The sequence below is a fragment of the Argiope bruennichi genome, chromosome X1 (assembly GCF_947563725.1).
Source record: "Argiope bruennichi chromosome X1, qqArgBrue1.1, whole genome shotgun sequence".
NCBI lineage: Eukaryota > Metazoa > Arthropoda > Arachnida > Araneae > Araneidae > Argiope > Argiope bruennichi.
Genome location: NC_079162.1, coordinates 114,720,205 through 114,743,393, shown reverse-complemented (window position 1 = coordinate 114,743,393; position 23,189 = coordinate 114,720,205). Strand labels below are relative to the sequence as shown.

At 29.4% G+C, this 23,189-nt stretch overlaps 2 protein-coding genes across 3 annotated transcripts in view; both read left to right on the top strand.

Moving 5' to 3' along the window:
* The first annotated feature begins 505 nt into the window (after positions 1–505).
* LOC129959364 (uncharacterized) lies at positions 506–1,063 on the top strand. Its single transcript, XM_056072184.1, has one exon. The coding sequence runs from the start codon at positions 506–508 to the stop codon at positions 1,061–1,063; it is 558 nt and encodes a 185-aa protein (XP_055928159.1).
* Positions 1,064–5,982: 4,919 nt separating this feature from the next.
* Positions 5,983–23,189, top strand: part of LOC129958897 (histone-lysine N-methyltransferase KMT5B-like) — a 34,414-nt gene continuing 17,207 nt past the window's right edge. Inside the window, exons 1-6 of one of the 2 annotated variants that reach the window (XM_056071619.1) lie at positions 5,983–6,341; positions 13,891–13,945; positions 17,207–17,379; positions 19,575–19,740; positions 20,669–20,781; positions 22,596–22,782. In XM_056071619.1, coding sequence (XP_055927594.1) covers positions 13,892–13,945; positions 17,207–17,379; positions 19,575–19,740; positions 20,669–20,781; positions 22,596–22,782 — 693 coding nt within the window. In that variant the 5' untranslated portion in view covers positions 5,983–6,341; position 13,891. Of the gene's footprint in view, positions 6,342–6,571; positions 6,618–13,890; positions 13,946–17,206; positions 17,380–19,574; positions 19,741–20,668; positions 20,782–22,595; positions 22,783–23,189 lie in introns of those variants that run through there. The other variant, XM_056071620.1, reaches the window with a different exon arrangement.

The window sequence follows — 23,189 nt, the reverse complement described above, 5'->3', positions numbered from 1 at the left end:
TATTTAATTAAAACATCTTATATTACTCCAGTGAAATTAATATTGTTTCATTAGCATATAAAAATTGAAAGGAATCAGATTTTGCCTATAAAATCTTTCATATTTAATTTTTGATATTTTTTTGATATTTATATTTTTTATTATACAAATAAAAAATAAGACATTATTATACCTACTAAATTGTCTGTTGTGGTTATCTTTTCGTTTGCTACATTCATAAACTCATGCAGCAGATGAAGCCATCTAATGTCTGGGTTATTAACTTTGTGGTGAATTGCATATAAGCCAGTAACAGCGCTTCTGCCCGAACAGCTGTTTTGGCATAATTGGATCATTACTGGACTGCTATCCAAAAGGTCCAGGTTCTATCCTCCCGCGTCCCTTACCGCTAAATTGGTGACCTGGACGTGATGGGTGGATGCACTTCCTACGGTATTAATGGGATGGAGAGCAACTTACAGAGAACACCTCGAAGCTACTCCTGCAAAACTAACTTACGGAACTAATGTATAAAGCTTTAAAGGAGCGCCTGATTGAGCAATTTGCAGATTCAGAGACTCACCGGCTTAAATTGCTTCTACAAGAGCTGCAACTTGGGGACGATCGTCCGACTCAACTCCTGTGCAAGATGCGAGACCTCTCTTCTAAGGTACCAGAAGACCTTCTGAAAAATTTATGGTTACAACGCTTGCCCACAGCTGTACAGCAAATCCTAGCTGTCAGCACCGGTGATTTAGATGCTCTTGCAAAGATGGCAGACAAGGTCTTGGAAGTTACTGACTCGTCATTCATCCACTTGGTCGAAGGCCCGAATAGCGGATGCAAGGACTGCCACACACTTCGAAGGCAAATCGAAGAGCTCTCTAAATCGGTCAAAGATCTCCAGGATACCAGAACAAAATGGAGAAGACAATCCCGAAGTCCAGCTAGTGGAAGATTTTCGAGAAGCCATTCTAGTTCACGAAGATTCGACCCCAGTGCTGGAATTTGTTGGTTTCATCATAAATTTGGAAGCACGGCCAGAAATTGCAAAAAACCTTGCAATTACAATCAGGAAAACTAGACAGGCCATCGCTTGAGGCCACAAGCGTATGCGGCCAATCTAAAAGAATGTTTTTGGCCGACAAATCAACTGGATTCCGATTTTTAATCGACACAGGTGCCGAAGCCTCCGTCATTCCACCAACAACTATCCAAGAAAAGAATTGCACTGCTTCTAAACTCAAACTATTTGCAGCAAATGGAACTACTATTTCAACTTTTGGCGAAAAACTTCTTACCTTGGACCTAAACCTTCGAAGAGTGTTCCGGTGGCCATTCATAATAGCATCTGTTTCCCACCCCATCATTGGAGCCGATTTTCTTAAAACCGTCGGTTTGCTGGTCGATATGAAAAATAACTGCCTCATCGACACGAGCACTGGAAGGAAGATTTCAGTTCAAATGATAGCCTCGTCTGAAGGAAAAATCACTCTTCTTGCTGAAGACTCTCCTTACAAAGAACTTTTGATGGAGTTTCCGGAAATTACTCGAGTGGAAGCAAAGGCTAAAGTGAAACATCAAATGGAACACCATATTGAAACGACTGGACCTCCGGTATTTTCAAGGGCAAGAAGACTTCCACCGGAGAAGCTAATCATACCCAAACGAGAATTCCAATATATGATCGATCAAGGCATTTGCAGACCATCCAAAAGCAGTTGGGCATCACCATTGCATATAGTACCGAAAAAGAATGGAGATTGGAGACCTTGCGGTGATTAAAGAAGACTGAATGCAGTTACAAAGTCTGACAAATACCCGATACCTCATATCCATGACGTGGCACTTCTACTAGAAGGAAACGCCATTCTTTCAACTATCGACCTTTTTCGAGCTTACCATCAGATACCGATGAGAGAAGAAGACATACCGAAAACAGCAGTCATCACGCCTTTTGGACTTTTCGAATTTCCCTTTATGAGCTTTGGCTTATGTAACGCTGCGCAGACATTCCAAAGATTTATCCACAGCATTTTGCAAGATCTCGACTTTTGCATGCCCTACATCGATGACGTCTTGGTTGCATCGAAAAACGAAGAGGAACACATCAGCCATCTACGTATCCTTTTTAAGCGTTTTCAAGACCAAGGAATTCGAATCAACCCTTCAAAGTGTAATTTTGGAAAATCTCAAGTAAACTTCCTTGGATACAAGATAACCGAAAAGGGAATACAACCAATGGAAGACAAAGTTTCCTCAATCGTCAATTTCCCCAAACCCTCAACTGTACAGGAGATGAGACGGTTTTTGGCGATGATGAATTTTTACAGACGTTTTATCCCGCATGCCGCATCCACCCAAGCTCCATTGTTTTATTACCTGAAAGGTGCAAAGAAAAAAGAAAAAAGACCTATAGTTTGGACAGTTGAAGCTGAGAAAGCCTTCCAACAGTGCAAAAATGATTTGGCAAATGCTGCAACTTTGGTTCACCCATCATCATATGCTAGTATTTCCTTAACCATTGATGCATCCGACACAGCCATCGGAGGAGTTCTACAACAAAGCTCTTCGGACGGCTATCAACCAATTTGCATTTTTCTCAAGAAAACTATCGACGGCTGAAAAAAAGTACAGTGCTTATGACAGAGAACTACTTGCAGTGTACGCATCCATTAGGCATTTTCGTCATATGCTGGAAGGACGTCAGTTTATAATTTTTACAGACCACAAGCCTCTCATCTATGCTTTCCGACAAAAGCCGGAGAACGCAAGCCCTAGAGAACTCAGACACCTTGATTACATTGGTCAATTTTCGACCAACATCCAATACATTAAAGGAGCAGAAAATGTTGTAGCGGATACTCTATCAAGGATTACAACTATCGATACACCATCTCCTATTAACTACAACAAGATGGCTGAAGAGCAAAAAACTGATGCAGAGTTACAGGAATTACTATCTTATCCTGACAAGACTAATCTAAAACTCCAACCCATGTATTATCAAGATTCGAATCTATACTGTGACATTTCTTTAGGGATTCTTCGACCATTCGTGCCTAGAAGTTTCCGCAAGATCATTTTCAACTCATTCCATGGAATATCTCATCCCGGAATCAGATCTACACAGAGGCTTCTGAGCACAAAAGTTGTTTGGCCTTTCATGAAGAAAGGTATCGCAATATGGGCTCGATCCTGCTTAGAATGCCAGCGCAATAAAGTCTCAAGGCACATAAGATCACCTCTAGGATTTTATCAACTTCCATCTGCAAGGTTCGAACACATCCACGTTGATATTGTTGGAAGACTGCCACCTTCGAGAGGATATTCATACTGCCTCACTTGCATCGATCGCTTTACAAGATGGCCCGAAGCTTTTCCAATCCAAGACATCACTGCAGAAACAGTTGCCCGTACGTTATACAAAAATTGGATTTGCCGCTTTGGAGCACCATCAAAGACAACAACCACTAGGTTTGGCAGAAAGGTTCGCTTTCGAATTGATCTAAAAAATCTACGTTGACACTGGAGGGGGAGTCCCTGTAGCGGTACTACAAAGTGAAACTAAAACTGACATTTGCCACGAGGTTCAAATTGACAATGCTGTAGCGGTACTACAAAGTGCAACTAAAAACTGACATTTGCCAGGAGGTTCAAATCAAATTGACAGTGCCGCTTTGCGGTTATTTTTGATCTCGGCAAATATGCAAATCAACGACTCCTTCAGGCTATTTATAAACCAGCGAAGCAAGAATAAAAAACAAACACTGCCGCGATCGGAACGAGTCTGACTCAATATTTAAGCGTGTTTCACTAATCTTGCAATTGTACAAAGTCTTGTAAATATGTTGTAATTAAATTTTCTTTAACTTAAACCTTGTTTTCTTAGTTCTAGCATATTTTAGATTAGGCAGGCAAATTTGTAGGTTAGGTCATTGAAACCAGCACTAACCTACAATTCCAAATCCTGATTTTTTAAATTTGGTTATTTTAGAAAGGTCAGTGTTGTGCATTCCTCTAGGCCTTCTAATTTTCGCATTAACTGTCTCAGAACTCAATCCTGAAGTACCATTTCTGTAGAAATGGCTTCAGAAACTGCCTCAAATGTGTTTCGTTTTAGATTTTTATTCCTGTGCAAAACACTATCAATGTTCAATAGAAAGTTGTGTTCGCGATATGGGGACACAAATTTACAAGTCTCATTGTCTGACAATTCATTATATGAATTGGGGAATATTATATATTATGTATATTCTGAAAGTTATGATGCTATTAAAAACTGAATAAATACAACAAAGGTCAAATTTAATAATTATAATTGCCCATTGAAATACTACTTTGTAGCATAATTATATTACCACAATTTTTCTCGTGCAACTGTAGAGAATTTAAATTTGTTAGTGGTATAATGAGGGTTCTACGTTTCTAATTTATTGCTTTTTCTAATTAAGCCTACAATACATAAAATAAAATTAAAACTGCAGATGGTAAGAGAAATTTAAAATTAATTAAATACGGAATTATTGCCATATAACTACTATAAATTTCATTAAAAAATATACATTGTGCCAAATAATTCATAAAACACATGGGAGTGCTAACTCATGATTCTAAACACTTTTATGAATTTCTCTCCTACACTTATAAATAAATTTAAGAAACAATTCACAAAAAGGAATAGAATTAAATATTTTATGAAAGTCAACAAACACAGTATTCTTAAATAATCGTATGTAAATAGTTAGAAAAAAAAGAGTTGCACATTAAAAATCTTTCACCAGATTTCATTATTAAAATATGGATCCACAATTATTGTTATTACTAACACCAAATGTATAAAGCTTATATTTCATATACAAATTTAATAAAATTAGGAATGCATTAGTATATTAAAAATCTAGATATTTCAATTAATGCAATTATGTCCATCTCAAAATCTTAGCAAATTCAAATCTAAGAAAACGATGACTATGCCAAAATATGGTTATAGTAAAAATAGTAATCGTTAAATATTTGATTTATTGAGAGTTTTATCAATTGACTGAGGAAATATGACAAAATAACCATTAACATGCAGACAACAATCTAAAAAAAGTATAGAAATATTGGCTGAAAGACAGGAATATACAGTACGCCGTCTCATGTCTCTGCCACATTTGACAAAACAGGTCTATAATATATTTTATAATGCACATTTTTCATAGCATTGGAATATTTTTTCATTAAAACGTAGACCAATTAAAACTTAGTTGATAAAAAAATCAAATAGATGAAATAAAAGCTACAGGAAATAAAAGTAAAAAAAAAAAAAAAAAATTGCTTCGGGGGAAAAACGAATGGCTGAAAAAAGCACTTTTAGAGAGATATGTTGGTAGAAATAGGCTTAAAAATTATAGTATACAAAATAGCGTGGAGGGGGGCACGTTGTTGAGAGGCTTGGAGCACGGATATTCTTTCATTTCTGTCATGCTAAATAAATTATATTTTCACACCAACAAATTTCAATTTTTAAACCAATTTCTACCAAAGCAGACACAATAGAGAAAATGGTGGGCCAAAGGCAAATTATTGTCTGGTCGGGACAACCATTTACCACTGTCCCAATGATGTTTTCTCAACTGTTACAGGACAATACAGGACACAATACCAGATGGTCAGCAACTGTGCGCATTAATTAGCCTCGTGTAAATCCACCTTAAATCTTTAGTCAGCTTTAAAAGAACTAACATATGAAAAGAATTGACAGAATAATAAAAAAATTTGAAATTTCATGTGAACAGATTTGAGCTTGGGCTCGAAATAGCAACCAAAGAAGTATGGTGATTGCTGAATTCAGAGGTTTACTGTATAGCGCTTCTGATGAAGAAAACAAAAATCACTCATGAAAGAAAATGAAAAAACAAGCATAAATAAAGATCCGTTTTCCGTGTGTTTGCTTATGAAAATTCTAAATCTGGAAGGTTTAAAATATTGTTAACTGCAACTGCTCTGAACCTTTCAGTTGTTGACTGAAAAAAAAAATCGAATTCTTAATTCGTTAAACTCACTGCTTGCATTAATTATTGATAGAAATAAACAATATTGAATATTTGATATCCCTGATTAATTATTTTTCCATTATAAGCTTCGCTATACCAACTACTGGTATTGCGAAGCTCTTTTAAATCAGTCAAGCAAATACCATTTCTACTGGAAGTAGTGTTTAAACGGCTTTTTTATTGAATTCGGAGACATTTGCTTTTAAAATACAAAAAATGAGTACCAAAATTATCTTATTTCACCATCTATAATCGGATATTTCAACTGTTTGTCAACATCTATTCGTTTCTACAGACATTTTGCCGGTTCGTATTTTTACAGTAAGTAAAATTTGTGTTTGCGTTGTTTTCCTCTTCATTATTTGTTTGCTGTTATTTTGTTGCACATTTTAATGCCATTTTTTTTCATTGAAAATAATTTATAATTATCTATTTACATAATTATAATGTTGTTTAAATTTTGTTGAAAGTGATGTATAAACGGTATATGATGCTCCGCCCATTTACTGGAACCTGCGATCGCGTCGCGCTTCAGTCAAATTATTGGTTTGGTTAGTCTGTGCTAAGAAAGCGAATGTAACAGTTATTCCAATTCAGGTATACACATTACTACAAAACTATCTTAAATTTTGTTAAATTCAGTAACATATGTTTTTTTAATTCATTGGAAAAAAATTTAATTTTCTGCCACAAAATTATATTTGTTTTATGTTCATATAACTGCACGTAAGAATTTTCATAATTTGCAGCTTTTGTATTTCATAGTTCTTTTCATATTTTAAACGGTTTTAGCCAAAATTTATTTTTATCAGAATGTTATATAATTATTAAAAATACTGTAGCTTTCATTTACTTTGATTTGATGCAAATATCTTGTTGAGCTTATATTGTAATTAATAATAAAATTTAATTAATATATTTTCACTTATAAATTTCACATTTAATTCTTCTATTTTCATCTAAGTTACATTGAATTGAGAATTTTTATATAAATTACATTTTATTCTTGAAATAGATCTGTTATAGAAAATTAAATTTAGAATTTTCTAGTAGCTATTTAATTATTAGTGGAACTTTAAATACTGTTATATTTAAAATGAAATCCTATTTGTTTATTTATATTATTAGGAACGAAACTATTTTAATTTGTCTTTTCAGTTGAATCTTGAAGAATATATCATGAGTTTTAAGAAAATTAAATATTTATATAATCTATGAAAAATATCAGTTTTTTTTATTAATTTGAGTCAATTGAATACCTATAAATTTTTCATTAATTAATTTTCATTAGTTGAAAGGAATTAAGCTAGAACTTGTGTACCATATGGTGAGTGATTTAAGAACTAAAATAATGAAAAAATTGCCAAAACCACTAATTATTTTTAAGATAGCTTTTTAGATGCTAATTAAAGATAAAATAAAATGGTTTTTTTTTTTTTTTTTTTTTTTTAAATTGTGATCTATAGTTTTGTCTAAAATCTGTGTTTAAATTTTGTATATTTAAAAGCATCATATTTATATCTGCATCTTGAATATGATTAATTATATTAAATAAATTTATTTTATGTAAATTCTATGTAAAAAAAAAATTATTTATTTAGGATTTTCTTCTGAAATAGTAAACTGTTCAGTTAATCATAATTGTAATGCGGAGAAACCGAATTAAAACTAATTCACTATCCTGTTGATGCAGGTCTGTTCTCACCTATTCATTATTCGAGTATTTTCCACTTTCTGTTACTTTTCCTACTTTCCCATCAATATCTTTCTTAGTTCTGTACTATATGTAAGTTTATATGTTTCTAAAACTTTGTGTAGAAATGCTTTACTTTTACTTTTGTCGTGATTAAAAGAGATCATTTCCCCAGTGAGATCTAATTTACTTGATTTATTTTTTTGCTGTATTGTGTTAACTATGCTGTACAAAAATTACAGAAGCATTTTAGATTTTGGAGAGAAATGAATCCCCCCCCCCCCCTTCTTTTAAAGAATGTACTTTCTTTAATTTGGCATGAAATTAGGATGAGAAACAGATGACGCTGAAACTGGAATATTCAAAGGGAAATTTTGATTAAATTGTATAATGTTTTACTCCTATCATGTCATACAAAATTAACCTTTACAAAATAGTTATTTGAACCATTACTGAAAGAAGTCTTCTTCTTCTGTGTGAACAGTTCTTTTATCTATAGCAAAGTTGAAGGTAAGGGTATTTGTGGGGTGTGATATGAGTGAAAATGAGACTGAAAATCTTATAGAGCTATTAGCAAACTTTTTTGAAAAGCCAAAGTGATCCAAACTCAAATTCGTAGAGATGTTTCTAAATTTTAAGATATTAAGGTGTAATCTAAACTTAAAAATTCATTTTCCTTTTTCACACTTGAATTGTTAATCTGAAAACTTCGATGTTGTCAGCATAAAACAGAATGAAAAATTTCACCAAGCCATGCAAAAAATTGTAAGGCGATTGATATCTTTGAAGGAGGAATATCAGCATGATTGCTGGATGTTGAAAAGTAACAATTTCCAGAAAGTCTTCTTAATTTTTTTTTTTTTTTTAAGCTGTGAGAAAAAGAAAAAATACTAATGTAGTGTTGTAACCTTTTTCATGGAATTATTTATCATTTAAATTGTGGTAAAACTAGGATATAAATGCAAGATATATGTTCATGAGGTAATAAAGCAGAAATGTCAAATATTTTATTTCCCTTGAAGTATTTGACCTTTCTGTCGGAAAAACCTTATTTTATTTTTTAATGGATTTTATTTTTGAAACTAAATTTAAAAATTATATAAAATTCAGTTATCAAAATTGAAACAGTTTTGAAAGTCGCAACAAAATCAACCCATTGGAGATGAGATACATATTTACCTTTGAAGTATTATACGTTTTGCGTAAATGGAAAGATAAAAAATGTTATGCTTTCTTACGTGCTGTACTTAATATTTATATAATGAAAATGACTTAATTTTTGAAAACAAATTTGGTCATCTTTGGATCATTGTCAGAAATGTTTGTTTTCATTGAAATTTTTCGTGGTGGCCAGCCAACCGGAAAACCGGGAATTGTCAGGGAATTCCGAAGGACAAGAAAAATCATGGAAATTTATCGTAAAACTAGGAATTTTTTTATAAATTGGCAATTTTTATCAAACATTATAATTCAGTGGTATTTTTTCATAAGTAGAATGAAACATTGTTGGCAACTAATGATAATCAAACTTTTACTGATAGTCTAAAATAGACTATGGAAGAGAGAGATTAACCGTCATATCTAATTTATTGCATATACAGTCTGTCAAAAAAGTATTGGGATGCACAAGTTCAGATTTTTATCATAATATTGTATTTAAATATGCAAATGAAATCAAACATAGAAATAAATATTATTTTGATATATACAAATTATAATAATTCAAATAAAACTCATATTTATGCAGTTGTGGTTAGGATTGAAAATAAAAGAAATCGAGCAAAGAAAAAAAAAAAAAAACATGCTCAAAAAAAGTATTGGGATGCTTCTCAATAAACTTTTAAAAAACAATGAAAACTTAAAGGTTAATATCTTGATGGGCCAGCCTAGCTTTTTATAACCTCTCATAGTATATTTAGCATGGGTTGGACTCATTTTTTGCAAAATGATCCATTGTATTTGGTTTTTAATTCAACCAAATGTTTTCTTAAATTCTGCTTGTTAGAAATTTGCTGTTCATATAGTTTTTGGCTGTAAATAATCCCAGACCTGCTCAATGGGGTTAGGTTCTAGACTTTGTGCAGGAGTCTTAACTCTAGGACAGTGGTAGAGGACCCATTACTTGCTAATATCAGCAGTATGTTTCGAGTCATTATCTGGGTACAATTTAAAATATCTTGCGATTCCCAGCTTGCTCGCACTTTGCTTTAAATTTCGCTTGAGAATATGAAGATAGACTTGTTTATTCATTTTACCATCAATAAAATGTAAGTTCCCGTCTACAGTGCTTGCCATACAATCCCAAACCATTTGATTGCCATTTCCATATTTAAGAGTAGGTCATAAATTTTTGACATGCATAGCTGTATTTGGTTACCACTAAGTGTTTTGCTTGTCTACCGATCCAAAAATATTATATTTGCTTTCATTAGAAAAAATTAAATTTTCCCAAAATTCTTTTGGTTGCTTTATAAACATTTTAGCCTAATTTGTCAATTTGTTTTGTTAATGCAGAGTTTTCTTTGAGGTACTCTGCAATGATATTTGTTTTCTTAAAACAATTCTGACATTTTCAGGATTTACAGATTTTCCGAACTTATTTTTTTTCATTGTAGAATCAATTTCACTGCACTAGTTTTTGGATTAAAATGAACTTGTTTCACAATCCATCTCTTTCACATTCATTAAATATTCTTGGACATCCTGATCTTTACCTGTTTTGAACACTGTTTTCCTGAACCTGTGAATAATGTTAAAAACTATAGACTATTCAAATTAAAGATGTGTCCTATACAGCAAACTGATTTTCTATTTTTCCAATGACGTATTACAAGATTTCGCACATCAACTGATATATCTTTCTTTTGCCATTTTTTTTCTATAACTAATCTTAACTATTGAACATTTTATGGTTAAATTTATAATCTAAAATTGAGGATAGTAAATTTAATTCTATTGATGAGCTATATATTTTTTGAATTTATCATTTGAAAAGTCAATTCAAAAATCTAGATCAAATTATAATTTTAAAGCACCAATAAAATTTTCTTTACAAACTGTACTCCAAATGTTAAAATATTTCTTGATTCATTTTGTTTTTCTTTTAATGTGATAAATGATTTTATAAATAGCTTTGTAGTTGTTCAAGCCAAGTGTCTCAATTTTTTTTGAGTGACTAATATGTATAAATATATTATATTTTCACCATAAGTTCTTGTTTATTTTTTAGAACAAGTTATCGAAAAAGGTTTTGCGTTTAATGGGAAAAGCGGCTTAACTAAAGCCCAGCTCCTGCTACTGTTATGATTTTAAGCGTTAATGGTTCACTTTTATTTAAAAAGATATACATGGAGCTATTCTCCCCCCCACACACACACACACACCTTTTTTTTTTTTTTCCTTTGAACGTTAAATCGATCATACCAGGTGTTACAAGAGCAAAAATATGAATTTTGGGTATTAATGTTCAAAACTGGTTGTAAAATACTGTTCCATTATTATAATTACAAAACAGTTTATTTTAATTAAATAAGTACTTTACAATAATTATTTTTCCCTCTTCTTGAAGATCTTTGAAATATATTAAGCTTTGAACATTATTGACATTTTCCATAAGACATTTTTTTTTTTTTTTTTTTTTTTTTTTTTTTTTTTTTTTATTCTTAAAGATTATGAACACAGATTACTAAATTTTTCATATGAATGGATGCTAGGGATGACAAGAAATGGACGTTATTGCTAATATTTTCTTCTTTTTTTGTGTGTGTGTGTTCAGTTAAATTTCCCAAATATTTAGGAAAATCCTTTAGAATTTAAAAGTTATATAATACATAAGAAATTAATTTGTTTGATGCGTTATAGGTACATGTCTCTTGGAATTTTTTTTTTTTTTTTTTTAAAGAAGTGCAGCATTTTTTTTTAAATGGTTTGATGTATATGGAACTGTTTGCCACAAAAATTTGCAAAATTCATTCATACTATCTTTTTTGAAATTTATATGTCTGAAACATTTTTCTTTTTATGCAATAAAGAAAAAAAATTGATAAGGACCAATTTTTCACTTTTTTTTCTTATTTTCTGGGTTAAGCATTAAGCCAGCTTGCAAGTAATTTATTTTAATTATGGTTGGTTCACTAAAAATTAATGCAATTTTGATTTCAGTGAAGATTTTATTTCTTACTTGGATGCACAGATTTCATTTTGAATTTGTAAATAATTTTTTCCTTCCTTTTAGTAAAATTTTTGTTACTTACAGTTGATGTGTTTGTAAACAGTATGGATAGGGGAGATCCTACTGGAAGGAAACAAATAATTTCATTCTTAAGCAGTCTGTCAATGAGCATATACTTTTGTACTGCATTTTTTGTGAGTAAATTTGACAAACAACTTTGAAATATGACTGGTTGGCTAAAAATTGGTCTAGATGAGAATGTATCTTCTAGTGCTGGTTAATATATTTGTGATAAAAGAGAAGGGTTTACATACTTGAAGCTTATCTTAAATTCAATAAGTGAAAATATGTTTTTCCCCTAAGAATTAAATTTTATTTTATACTGATTTTTGTTAGGAGTAGAACAATTTTTCAAATAAAGTTAAGAACATATTGTGCAATAATAAAACTGAATAAAATAAAACATTGCTCTAAAGATATTAGAAACATCAGAAAAATGCCAGGGAAATTTCTTAAAAAAACTTGGAAAAGTCAGGGAAATTCAAACAGCAGAAATGCTACCTCCCCCTCCCCCCATTGGAGAAGCTTATCTTTGCAATAATTTTCCTTAAAATCATATTTCTGAGAATAATTTTAAAATCTTAATGCTACTTTTCTTATTAAATGAAATTAATGTTTGCATTTGTGTATCACCATTATGAATGAAATAATCCACTTTATATTAACAGTAGATTATTTCACTATTGATATATCATTTATATATAAGTTTAAAATAAGCATATTTAAATTTTATCAGTGATGCCAAATTCTTATCAGTTACATTTCAATAAGGTTTTCAAAGATTTTACTTTCTTTTTCTTTTTAATTTCAATTATATTTTCCATGAAACATTCTAAATAAATCCTGAGCAAAATTTTGTTTTCATTTCAATGAGTTAATAGTATAGTTGAATTTCTCATTTTTTATTTAGTGTTTTTATGTAAAATTTAAATTGTTATTACTTGCTATGTTACTATACAAAATTGAATGGCCCAATGGCCTTATTAAAGATAAATATAGTTTATTTTAAATTTAATTGGAGTTCCATCTTCTTGAACATTTTAGTGAGAGTAATAAAAAGGAAGTATTGAATTATGAAAATTTTATATCTGTCGCCTCTCGGCTTCATTTAGACTTTTTATTAATATTTCAGTAATCTTTTCTTTTATATTTCTTAAGTGTTAGATGCAAAAGAATGTAATTATGAAATTGCTGAATTCTTTGAGCTATTTTAGATTAACAATGTTTAAAGAAGTTGCCTTTTTATAATTACACATTATGTTTCATTTAAAATTTAATGCTGTATGATTTAGAATAATTCAGGAAGAACTCTGTTTAATGACTTTGCTTTCAATTGAATGTTTAAACTTTAAAATATAGTCATCATTTTCATTTTAAAGATTCTCTCGACTATTCTTTGAGCATCTGTTCTTGCTTTTAATGAAAAATATCTTTTGATTCGAATAAACTGTATTTTTCAGACTTTATTGTTTTTATAACTAAATAAGTGTACCGTATTTTATGACAAAGTTAACTTGTTTTGTATCATTTATTGTGTATTTAATGATAATCCAAATATAAAATTTCATGTATGTCTTCATTATTCGTGCAATGTCCTTGCATCTACATTTCAAAGATTTTTTGACACAAGCTTTGGATCTATTTGATGATATTGTTTATGTTATTAGTTTTTCTGTCTAATGTTTTGGTAGTTTTCTGTTCAAAATTGTATCTAAAACAATTTATATTCAAAGCTATGCTACATAGTGTTGGTTGTTCTTATATAATAATAATAATCTGCATTTTATATTTCCATTCTTTGTGACATACCTAAAAACTATAAATGTTTTTGATTTCATTTTTTTAAAAATTAAATAATAAATAAAGTAACTTGAAAATTTTGTTTTGAAGACTTAATTAAATTATATTTTACAGATTGTACATGCTTTATTCTTATATGATTACAGGATGGATCCACAGATTTTCAACAGAAGAACTCTTGCAGTAGTTCTTGAGAAACAGGTAACTTTTTTTTTTTTTTTTTTCAATTTGTTGATTGAACTTTTCTTGATATTTTTGTTCCTTTTGCAGTCCATGATCAGTTCATGAGATTGCAGGTATTGGAAACATGAACTCTGAGATATATGTGGACATTCTGGACAATGCTGCTCTCCCATCTCTATTGCAATATTTTGGGGAAAGCCCATTTCTCTTCCAGCAGGGTAACTGCTCCATTCACACATCGAGGCTTGCACAGATGTGGTTTGATAAAATGGGTATTCAAAAACCTGACTGGCCTTCTCTGAGCCCCGATCTAAATCCCATAGAACGCCTTTGGGACGAATTAGAGCGCAGTTTATGTAGCCAGCCTAATCAACCATCCTCACTGCAAGCACTCACTTCAGCTCTTATGGACGCCTGGAAGTCAATTTCTATAGCCACCTATCAAAAACTGTTGGAAAGTCTTCCGAGACGTGTACAGGCTATCATCAGTGTAAAAGGAGGACCAACATCATATTAATATGTGCCTCAGTACACTCACTCTAAATCCATACCACTGGGTATCTAGATACATTTGCCCAGTTCATTAACTGGGAAAATCTTTAATTTATTCTTTAAATCTGAAAATAGCTTATTATAATTCGTATTATTTTCCACTTTTCTCTTCCAAAGATTCTAATAAGAAATTTCTTATAAAATTGAAAGTTATTTTTTTGCTCAATGAGATTCTTGTGTGGTTGTTTTGATGAAAGAATTAATTTATTTTCAACAAATCGACAAATCAGAATTAAGTGATAGTACAGTTCTTGAAAAAAGGAGCTTTCTATTATATTTAAATTTGGATAGTTAACCTTAAATTTTTTTTTTATGTTTCATACAAGTCAGTGATAAGAGTACTTATTGTGATTCTTAGATTATAGGAACCGATTCTTTTTCATTGACAGTTTTTTTTAGTGATGACTGTGTTATCATGGAGGTATTATATTTCATTTCATTTTAATTTTCTTTGAGCAATACTTTCAAACTAATTTATTTGTGACAGTCGAAATTTTTTAATGAATTATATAACTGTCTAAATTTAAAAATTAATTTTGAATTTCCTTAAAGCTTAGTTTGAAAGCTTATTTGGAAACATTTAAATTGTTTTAATAAATCATTAAGTAGGATTAAAAACACTAGATTATGAAAATTGTGAATATAGGCTACAACATTTAAAGATTTATGTAAATTATTAAAATTTTTCATAAGTTATTTTTTGATCTATAGATTTTGTTAAATATATTAACTGCTAGATGTGATCAGTTATTTAAAGAAGGTTCTTTTGTAAAAATACTTTTGATAAAGATTGATCTTAAAATAAGTTATAACATTTGGCATTTAGGAAAGTCAATATTTGCAAATTAATTTAATTTGCCATTTTGTGGTGATTGTTGAACAGACTGTTATTTTGTATTTGTTAATTTTGAATGACATATTATTAAGAACATTTAAATTCTGATAAAAATCTCTATTTTTCAGAGTAAACTCAGTTCAGAATAAGGGCTATGTTATTGTTCCAATTGATCTAAACAAAATGTTATTCATATGTGTAATTATTTAAATAATTTTTTATTAATTTTTGAAATGCTCAAAGTTTTCTATTTGTTGAAGGTTTATCTGAATTTTCATGGTCTTGTATTTTTTATATAAATTACTATCTACTTAGATTACTAGTTGATTCCACTATTATATTAATAGTAGTGATTTAGAATATTTTCTTTTAATTATCAACATGTCCTTTTTATTCAGTTATTAAAAAGTTCTGTGCAGAATGATCAACTAGTGTTAGATTTAATTGAAGATCTTTTTGAATTTATGTCCTTTATGATTCTAATTTAAACAGTAGTTAAATATTATTTGATTAACTAGAATTAATATTTTTAAATTAATCGTAATACATAAATAAATAAACAAAAAAAAATCGTTACAATTGTTTTTATGAAAATTGCTTTACACATTTTTAACTTAATCATCAAAGAAGTTTCTTGTCACACCCTCATAGGCAATGACTCGTGGACGATCTACATAATAAAACAGTCTGGAGATACAATAACATCATTGAAAAAATGAAAATAAAATGAATAATCTCATGATCATAAGAGTTTTATCTTGAACCACAAAAAAAAATTTTTTTTTTTTCCACAACAAAACAATGCATAGTATGGTTTCTTTTTATAAATGTTGGCTTTGAATGTTGTCAGTCATTGTTGTATTGCTTTATGATGCAAAGCATCACACTGCGACTCTAATCGAAGTTCCGCTCAAATGTCCGGATGGAAGGTATTTAATCATGCATCAAATATTTCAAATTTTTTGCTTAACTATTGCATATCCTTTTGTTATCTGAAGATTCCCAGGTAACAGGGGTTTAGACATGAATATGAAAAATGTGAATAGCTGACTAATCATCACATGTGATACAAGTTCAAAGAGAAGAGGCCTCCCAAACTTAGTTATTTATCATGATAAATGTTTAAATCAAAATTGCACATATTACATAAAAAAAAAAAAAGAAAGAAAGAAATGTACATCGCTAATATACCTTATCTCGTCAGTTTTTTTCTTCCTAAATTGAAAAGAAACTGGAAGAAGAGGTTTTTGAAAGACAATTAAGTACACTTTCAAGCCACATGTTGCCTTTGTTTTGTTGATGAAAGATGTTTTTTACTAACTTATACTTTTACAGTTGTATCTTATGATGGTGGCAAGACTGTTATAATCGGAAGTTTCTAAAATTGGAAAGCGCTTGGTACGACAATAAAACTGAAATCATTAGAAAAATAATGTTTTGACTTTTAAAGTAGTGTAAAAATAATTTTCATGCAAAAGTCATTTCAGAATTTGTTGACAGCTAAAATTGTGCAAAAATGCAAAACTTACTGAATTTTTAAAATTGACATTTTAATTAAAAATAGAAAAATGTCTTTAAATATGTTTCATATCTGCATCTAAATACCCTGATTTCCATTTCAATAGTCTGATCTGGAGATTGTAAAGAAATAGACATTCACTTTTATTAGAAATTTGATATATGAATTTGAGAAAATATCTAAGAAATAATTTCTTAGTTAATTTTTTTCGCTATAGTGGTGATGTTTTTGCAATTCTTCTTTCATTGGAAGGAATTTTCATTACTGGGGTACAAGTGTTTGGAACTTTATTATGTTACAATATTGCTTTAAATAAATTAAATTATTTTTGTTTGATCTTTTAAAAAACATTAATTTAGATTTTCCTTTTCAGAATTTTCCTCTGCAGAGCTATAATTTATTAGTGAATAATCCAGTGAAAAATTCTACTAAGCAGAACTCATCTCAAAGTTTGTCAGCTAAAGAATTGAGTGAAAATGATGATTTAGTCACTAGTTTAGTTTTAGATCCTTATTTAAACTTCTCAACCCACAAAATGAATACAAGGTATGCATGTAGTTAAGCATTCTTGTTTAAATTTCATGTTTTTCTTTGGTATTTTATATTTAGGATATTGGTAGTCTGGAAATTAAATTATGCGAGCAAAATACCTTGCTACAAAAATATTTTTATTATTCTTTTGAAAGTCCTGTGAATATCAATTGCTATTTAATTCAGGAAAATACATGAAAGCTTTTTTTCTAGTATTGAAATATGTCAAAGGGATTGGCTTTTATGGTGAAATACTAAAATTTGTTTATTGAATCTTCAAATCATGATAGTCAGTGAAAAGAAATAGTTAAATTAAAGTCTTAGAGGATTTTAAAATGGCTCCTTAATCCTATACACAAAATGTTATGGATCACTGGTAAGTATTAAGTGTAGAAAAGGGGGCACTAAAAAATGTATGGTTATCTTCTATATTTTTGGAATAGAAAGCTCTTGAATAATGAGAATTACGGCAGCTGGATTTTCAAAGGCACAGAGAAAGAGATTAATGCATGCATTTATAAAATCTATGGCCTTCTAATACAAATGCATTGTTATATTTAAAATAATGCAAAATTGTTTTATTGAAACTTGGAAGTTAGTTACCAATGAGGAAAAGGAGTGTTGATATGGGAATAGTATTAATTGATAGTCTTTGCTCTAAGTAGTCTGGAAAGAGTGGAGAAAACTCTTACAGGTTTCAACAGATTCCACCCTCCCCAAATGGTGGTACTGTTATATTTAGTGTTTTTTTATATTGCTTAGTTGCTGAACTGAAATGGTTTTAAAATGGATGAGGTATTACTGCTTGGGGGATTTACATTGTATTTGCAAGGAGATTTTACATTTTTTCTGAGAAATGAATCCAGACGTCAAGATTGTCAAAGTTTTTTTGTGGATCAATTCTTAATATCTACTTTGAATTTAAGTTTTGGCTTATTAACTGCAAGATGAACATATGTCCTTAATGTTATTTACTGAAACATCTCAAAGTTATCAGCAAGAAAGTACTAACAATAATTTGATTATAATTTAGCATTTGCATTTTATGTCTGAAACATGTAATTTTATATTCCTTGGATTTTTTTAGTTAATTAGTGTAGGACCCCTGTTTTGAAGTTCTAAGCAAAATAAGAATTTATAATTCAAATAAAAAATTTTATTGAAACTTCTGGGACCAGAAAGTATTTGATGGTAGAATCCACCTATGTTGCTTTGTCTACATAATACTATTCTATATAGTTTCATATTGCATAGAAACTAATGCATAATAGAAATGCAAAGTAATTTAAAGATGTTTTTTAATTTTCAAATGGTAGTAATGGATTACCAAAGGCATTCTCTGGGAACATTATTTTTAACAATTTATTAAACTGCTTTAGCATTTTTTTGAAGAAAATTATAAATATGGTGAAACATTAAATTTAAAAATTAAGCAATAATAAATTGATTCCCTTTTATGATGTAAAAGAAAACTGGCATAGAATTTTGTATAGATTTACTGATGCTGTTGCATTAAAAACCTTTTTATTTTTCCCAAGTAAAATCATTAATTGGGAGCATGATTCTTTCACCTGTATTTAAAAATTTTCAAATCACAACTTGGTGTTTTTAGAAAAAGTAATTAATTTTAAGAAAACTTGTTACGGTTTGATACTGCTGTATTTACAAAAGGCGTTAATTGAAACAAATTTGCATATCTAGATGATATTTTTAATTTTCCACTCCTGTATTGCCTGTTACTAAATGTATCTTTTTTTTTATATTTGCAACTATGCACATCATGAAGTGTTTATATATGTTAGAGATTGATTCATAATTCATACATTTTATTGTTAAGATAAATGATAAGAAATTTAGTGTATTTATGGGAAATTTTGATTTAATGTTCCGAAAGCTGACCTTACCTTTAACTTTTTGTGTGCTGAATTAAAATGTTTGATGAAGTATGCACTGTCAGTACTTTAATGACCATATCTGAGGTTTGCTAACAATATATTAAAAATCTCTAATCTAGATTACTCATGTGTATAGCTTTTTTAAAGTGGTTAAAATAGTTAAATGGGATTATTTATTAATATAATGGCTCGTTTTCTATAAGGGGTATTAAAATTTATTTGCATTTGCTAAACTTTTCTTCTGACATTAATTGAAACCTTCTGAAATTGTGAACTTGAATAGAGACTTTAATTAATTAATTAATTTTTTTTTAGATTTCGACCTCCTAAAGTTAATAGAGAAGAACTGAGACGCATTATATTAAATTTTGGTATTCACCAGAATTATGAAAAAGCATATGTAGAGTTGGTTTCAGGTGACTGGGCTACTGCATACTTTCATCCAAAATCAAAACATCAGCAAAAAATGTTCAAAGAGCATGTAAGTATTCTTTATGCCAAGGGTAATTTCTTATAAGTAGCATGCCTAACTTCCTTTGATTTATTCATTCACTTTTTAGTATTCTTTGACATCAGCTTTTTTTTTTTTTTTCAAATAACTTTTTAATTTGGAAAATGCTTGCCGTCATTCGAAAATTTGATTATGTATACAAAGTATTAGATAGTGGAATTTTGTTATATGCCAGTTGTGTTTAAAAAATTTGAACATGTAGTTTTCTCTAAATATAGTGTTTGAATGAATTTCAATTGTTAATAAATCAATTATTTTTATCCTTTCTTATTTATCATCTTGCTGACACAGCTACTTTATTTTGTTTATTGGAAGAATTTCAAGAAAATCAAACTGAAAAAATTATAGGAAAGTAATTTAATGGATAAAATAAATATTACTGGGTAAAGTGACTATATCCATAATTTTTCAACATTAACTATTCAGAACAGAAAATTAAAGCTAATTTCAACAGCAAATAAAGCATGCAAAACGTCTAAATTTGGATTGCTATTCTGACTCTGAATGTCTTTGTGTACTAGTTTGAACCAGCAGATATTCAGTACTGAATGTTCTGGATATAATTTGGACTTCAAATAACTTTTATCATTTCTGTTGTCCAACTCGTGTTATTCTTTCAACTCAAAGTTTTTTCATTTAATAAATTAAAAGATTGAAAAACAAATTAATTACTGAATTAATGGACCTAATTCACATTTTAACCTTTTTAGAGTCAATTAAAGAGAAGGTCAGCATCATTAGTCAAATCAAATCGATAAAAAGTCGGATTAAATCCATATTACAACCAATTTACAGACTTTTTAATCAGCCAACCAATTAAAAACATTTTTTCTCATAATTTTATTCTTTTGATGCTGTTGATAATTAAACTTGTTCATTGTACATGTATATATTGCAGGTGTTTCGTTATTTACAAATATTTGACAGAAATGCTGGTTTTGAAGTATTGCCATGTAAAAGATATTCCATGGAAAATTATATGGGAGCTAAAATATGTGCCACCAAAAAATGGTATGTGAGCAACTATCATTTCATTTCAACAAAAATAGATTTAGAATGTTTATTTATAGAAAATGTTCACTCTTTCTTTTTAGCATTTGGTGTAACTTCATCAATAACTCATAAAAGCCCATATATATACTATGATATACCGTCTTGTGTTTCTTTTAAAGTGTTTTTACTCTGTATGTATATTAATTATAATGCATTTGCTCATATTCTTAGTAAGATAAGTTTTTGCATTTTGAGACAGGGTGAAGCAAACGATTAGCTGTTTTTCCCTGTCCTTCTTAATCACTTCATAAATGTTTGCATTTACGGTTTCAAAAATTTAGGCATTGGCTTGAAACAATCTACATTTTCAAACTAATTAATCTTCTTACCTGATTCTTTTTCATTTGTTTTTATACAGGAAAAACAAAGCTAAGTAACAATGCCCTTTTAATTTAATTTCATTCGAATTACTGTTCAGTGTGTGGTAGTTTGGTGATCAATTTTACTGTTTCGGATTTCAATTTATTGTTATCGCTTGTCTTGGAATTTTTATAACCAAATTTAATTTCATAAGTATTTTTGTATAGTGGCATATTGTAGCAAATTTACTTTATTTCAAATTTGATATCTAATTATTGTATGATTGTAACGAATTATGCTTATAGAAAAACAAAAATAAAATACTTGGCATCCAAAAGTTATCACATAAATTGAAAAATAATTGTCAAATATGAAATATACAGTTTTAGTTAAATTATTTTTTCAAGCTGAAGTTAGTGTTTTCTCTTTTTGGTGAACTTGTCTTAGTTTATATTATATTTGTATAAAATTACACAATTTAAATTGTTATGGCAAATAATTGATTTAATAAATAATGAAGAGAACTTTGATTAGTTCAATCAGATTATAATCTTTAAGTTTTAAAAGCAGCTTTTATTATAATAGATCTTTTGATGATATTGGAAGTTAAGGTGTTTCAGTTATTGCTTTTATATGAAATTTTATCTGAACATTGATTATGATTTTCACCTTGGCATTCTTGATTAATTTGCACATGGCTTTTCAATGACTAAGTAGCTGCTCTTAGATAATCTAAAGTTCATTCACATCGTTTTTTGACATTTGTGGCAGAGATGAGTGGGACTTCTAGTAGTATTTTTATTCATGAGGAAACTAAACTTTATCTGTTAATTATTTATCTTTCTGCCTTACATATTATTATGTTCAACAGACTAAGTACAAAGATCTCTTGAAATAGTTTGAATTAATTTTGGGGTATTAAAATGTTTTTTGGAAATGTGATAAAAAGCTATTAGTTTTGAAGGTCTTTGTTATTGTGTTTATATTCAGTCTTTTATTTATTTAGTATTGTTATATTTTAAATCCCATCTTAAACGCATATGGAGTGATGTGAACTTATTTAAAAGGCTATTCTGCTGAAATATCAGAATGCCTTATTTTAATGGCTACAAAATTAGCACTAGTGCTCTAATTGTATTTGCATATGCTTATTATTACATGAACAAATTTTTATAGTTTAATTATGTGAAGATGAATTATGGCTATAAACACTTCTTAAGATTATATAGAGACTTAAGTAATTGACAAAATTAAATTACCTGAACACCACTATCACTCCAATGCAAATAATGAAATCATTTCTGAATTGTATGGAATTGTTCATCTTTGTTTTCATTATATGCTTAGTTTTTGATTGTGATAAAAATGAATTTAATATTTTTTTATCAGATGTGAAATTGTTTTTTATTCTATTTAAAAACAATTTTTATATAGTTAATTCTATTTTATCCTCACATGTATTCCTCTTTTAGGTACAAAAATGAAAGAATTCCTCTTTTGGTTGGTGTAATTGCGGAATTGACTGAAGAGGAAGAAGCTCAGTTACTACAACCAGGAAGAAATGACTTCAGTGTCATGTATTCTTGCCGTAAAAATTGTGCTCAGTTGTGGCTTGGTCCTGCTGCATTTATAAATCATGACTGTAGAGCTAATTGTGAGGTAAATTTTTCTAAACCTTTATTTGCTTAATTCTTCACTCTTAATAGTTATTGGAGGATCAGTTTATACTATAGAGTATGTTCATAACATTGTTGGCTGATTTAAGGATGATTGGCATGAATATAGAATTGCAAAGTTCTTTATTGTCAGAAAATTTTGTATACATTGGTTTTCATTTTGAAAGTTTATTTTTTTTATTTATTTTAATAACAGGTGAGAATGCATTTCACCAGATATCCTTTGAATATACTTGAAGCTGAAATTTGGGCATTTTATCTTCACTTTCCCGCAACTAAAATTACCAAAGTTAATATATATATATTGACAGAATATTTTTTAAGTGCTGGATTAAATTCAAGGAATACAAGTGTAGTGATTTAATTTGTTAATATGAAAATTATCTAATT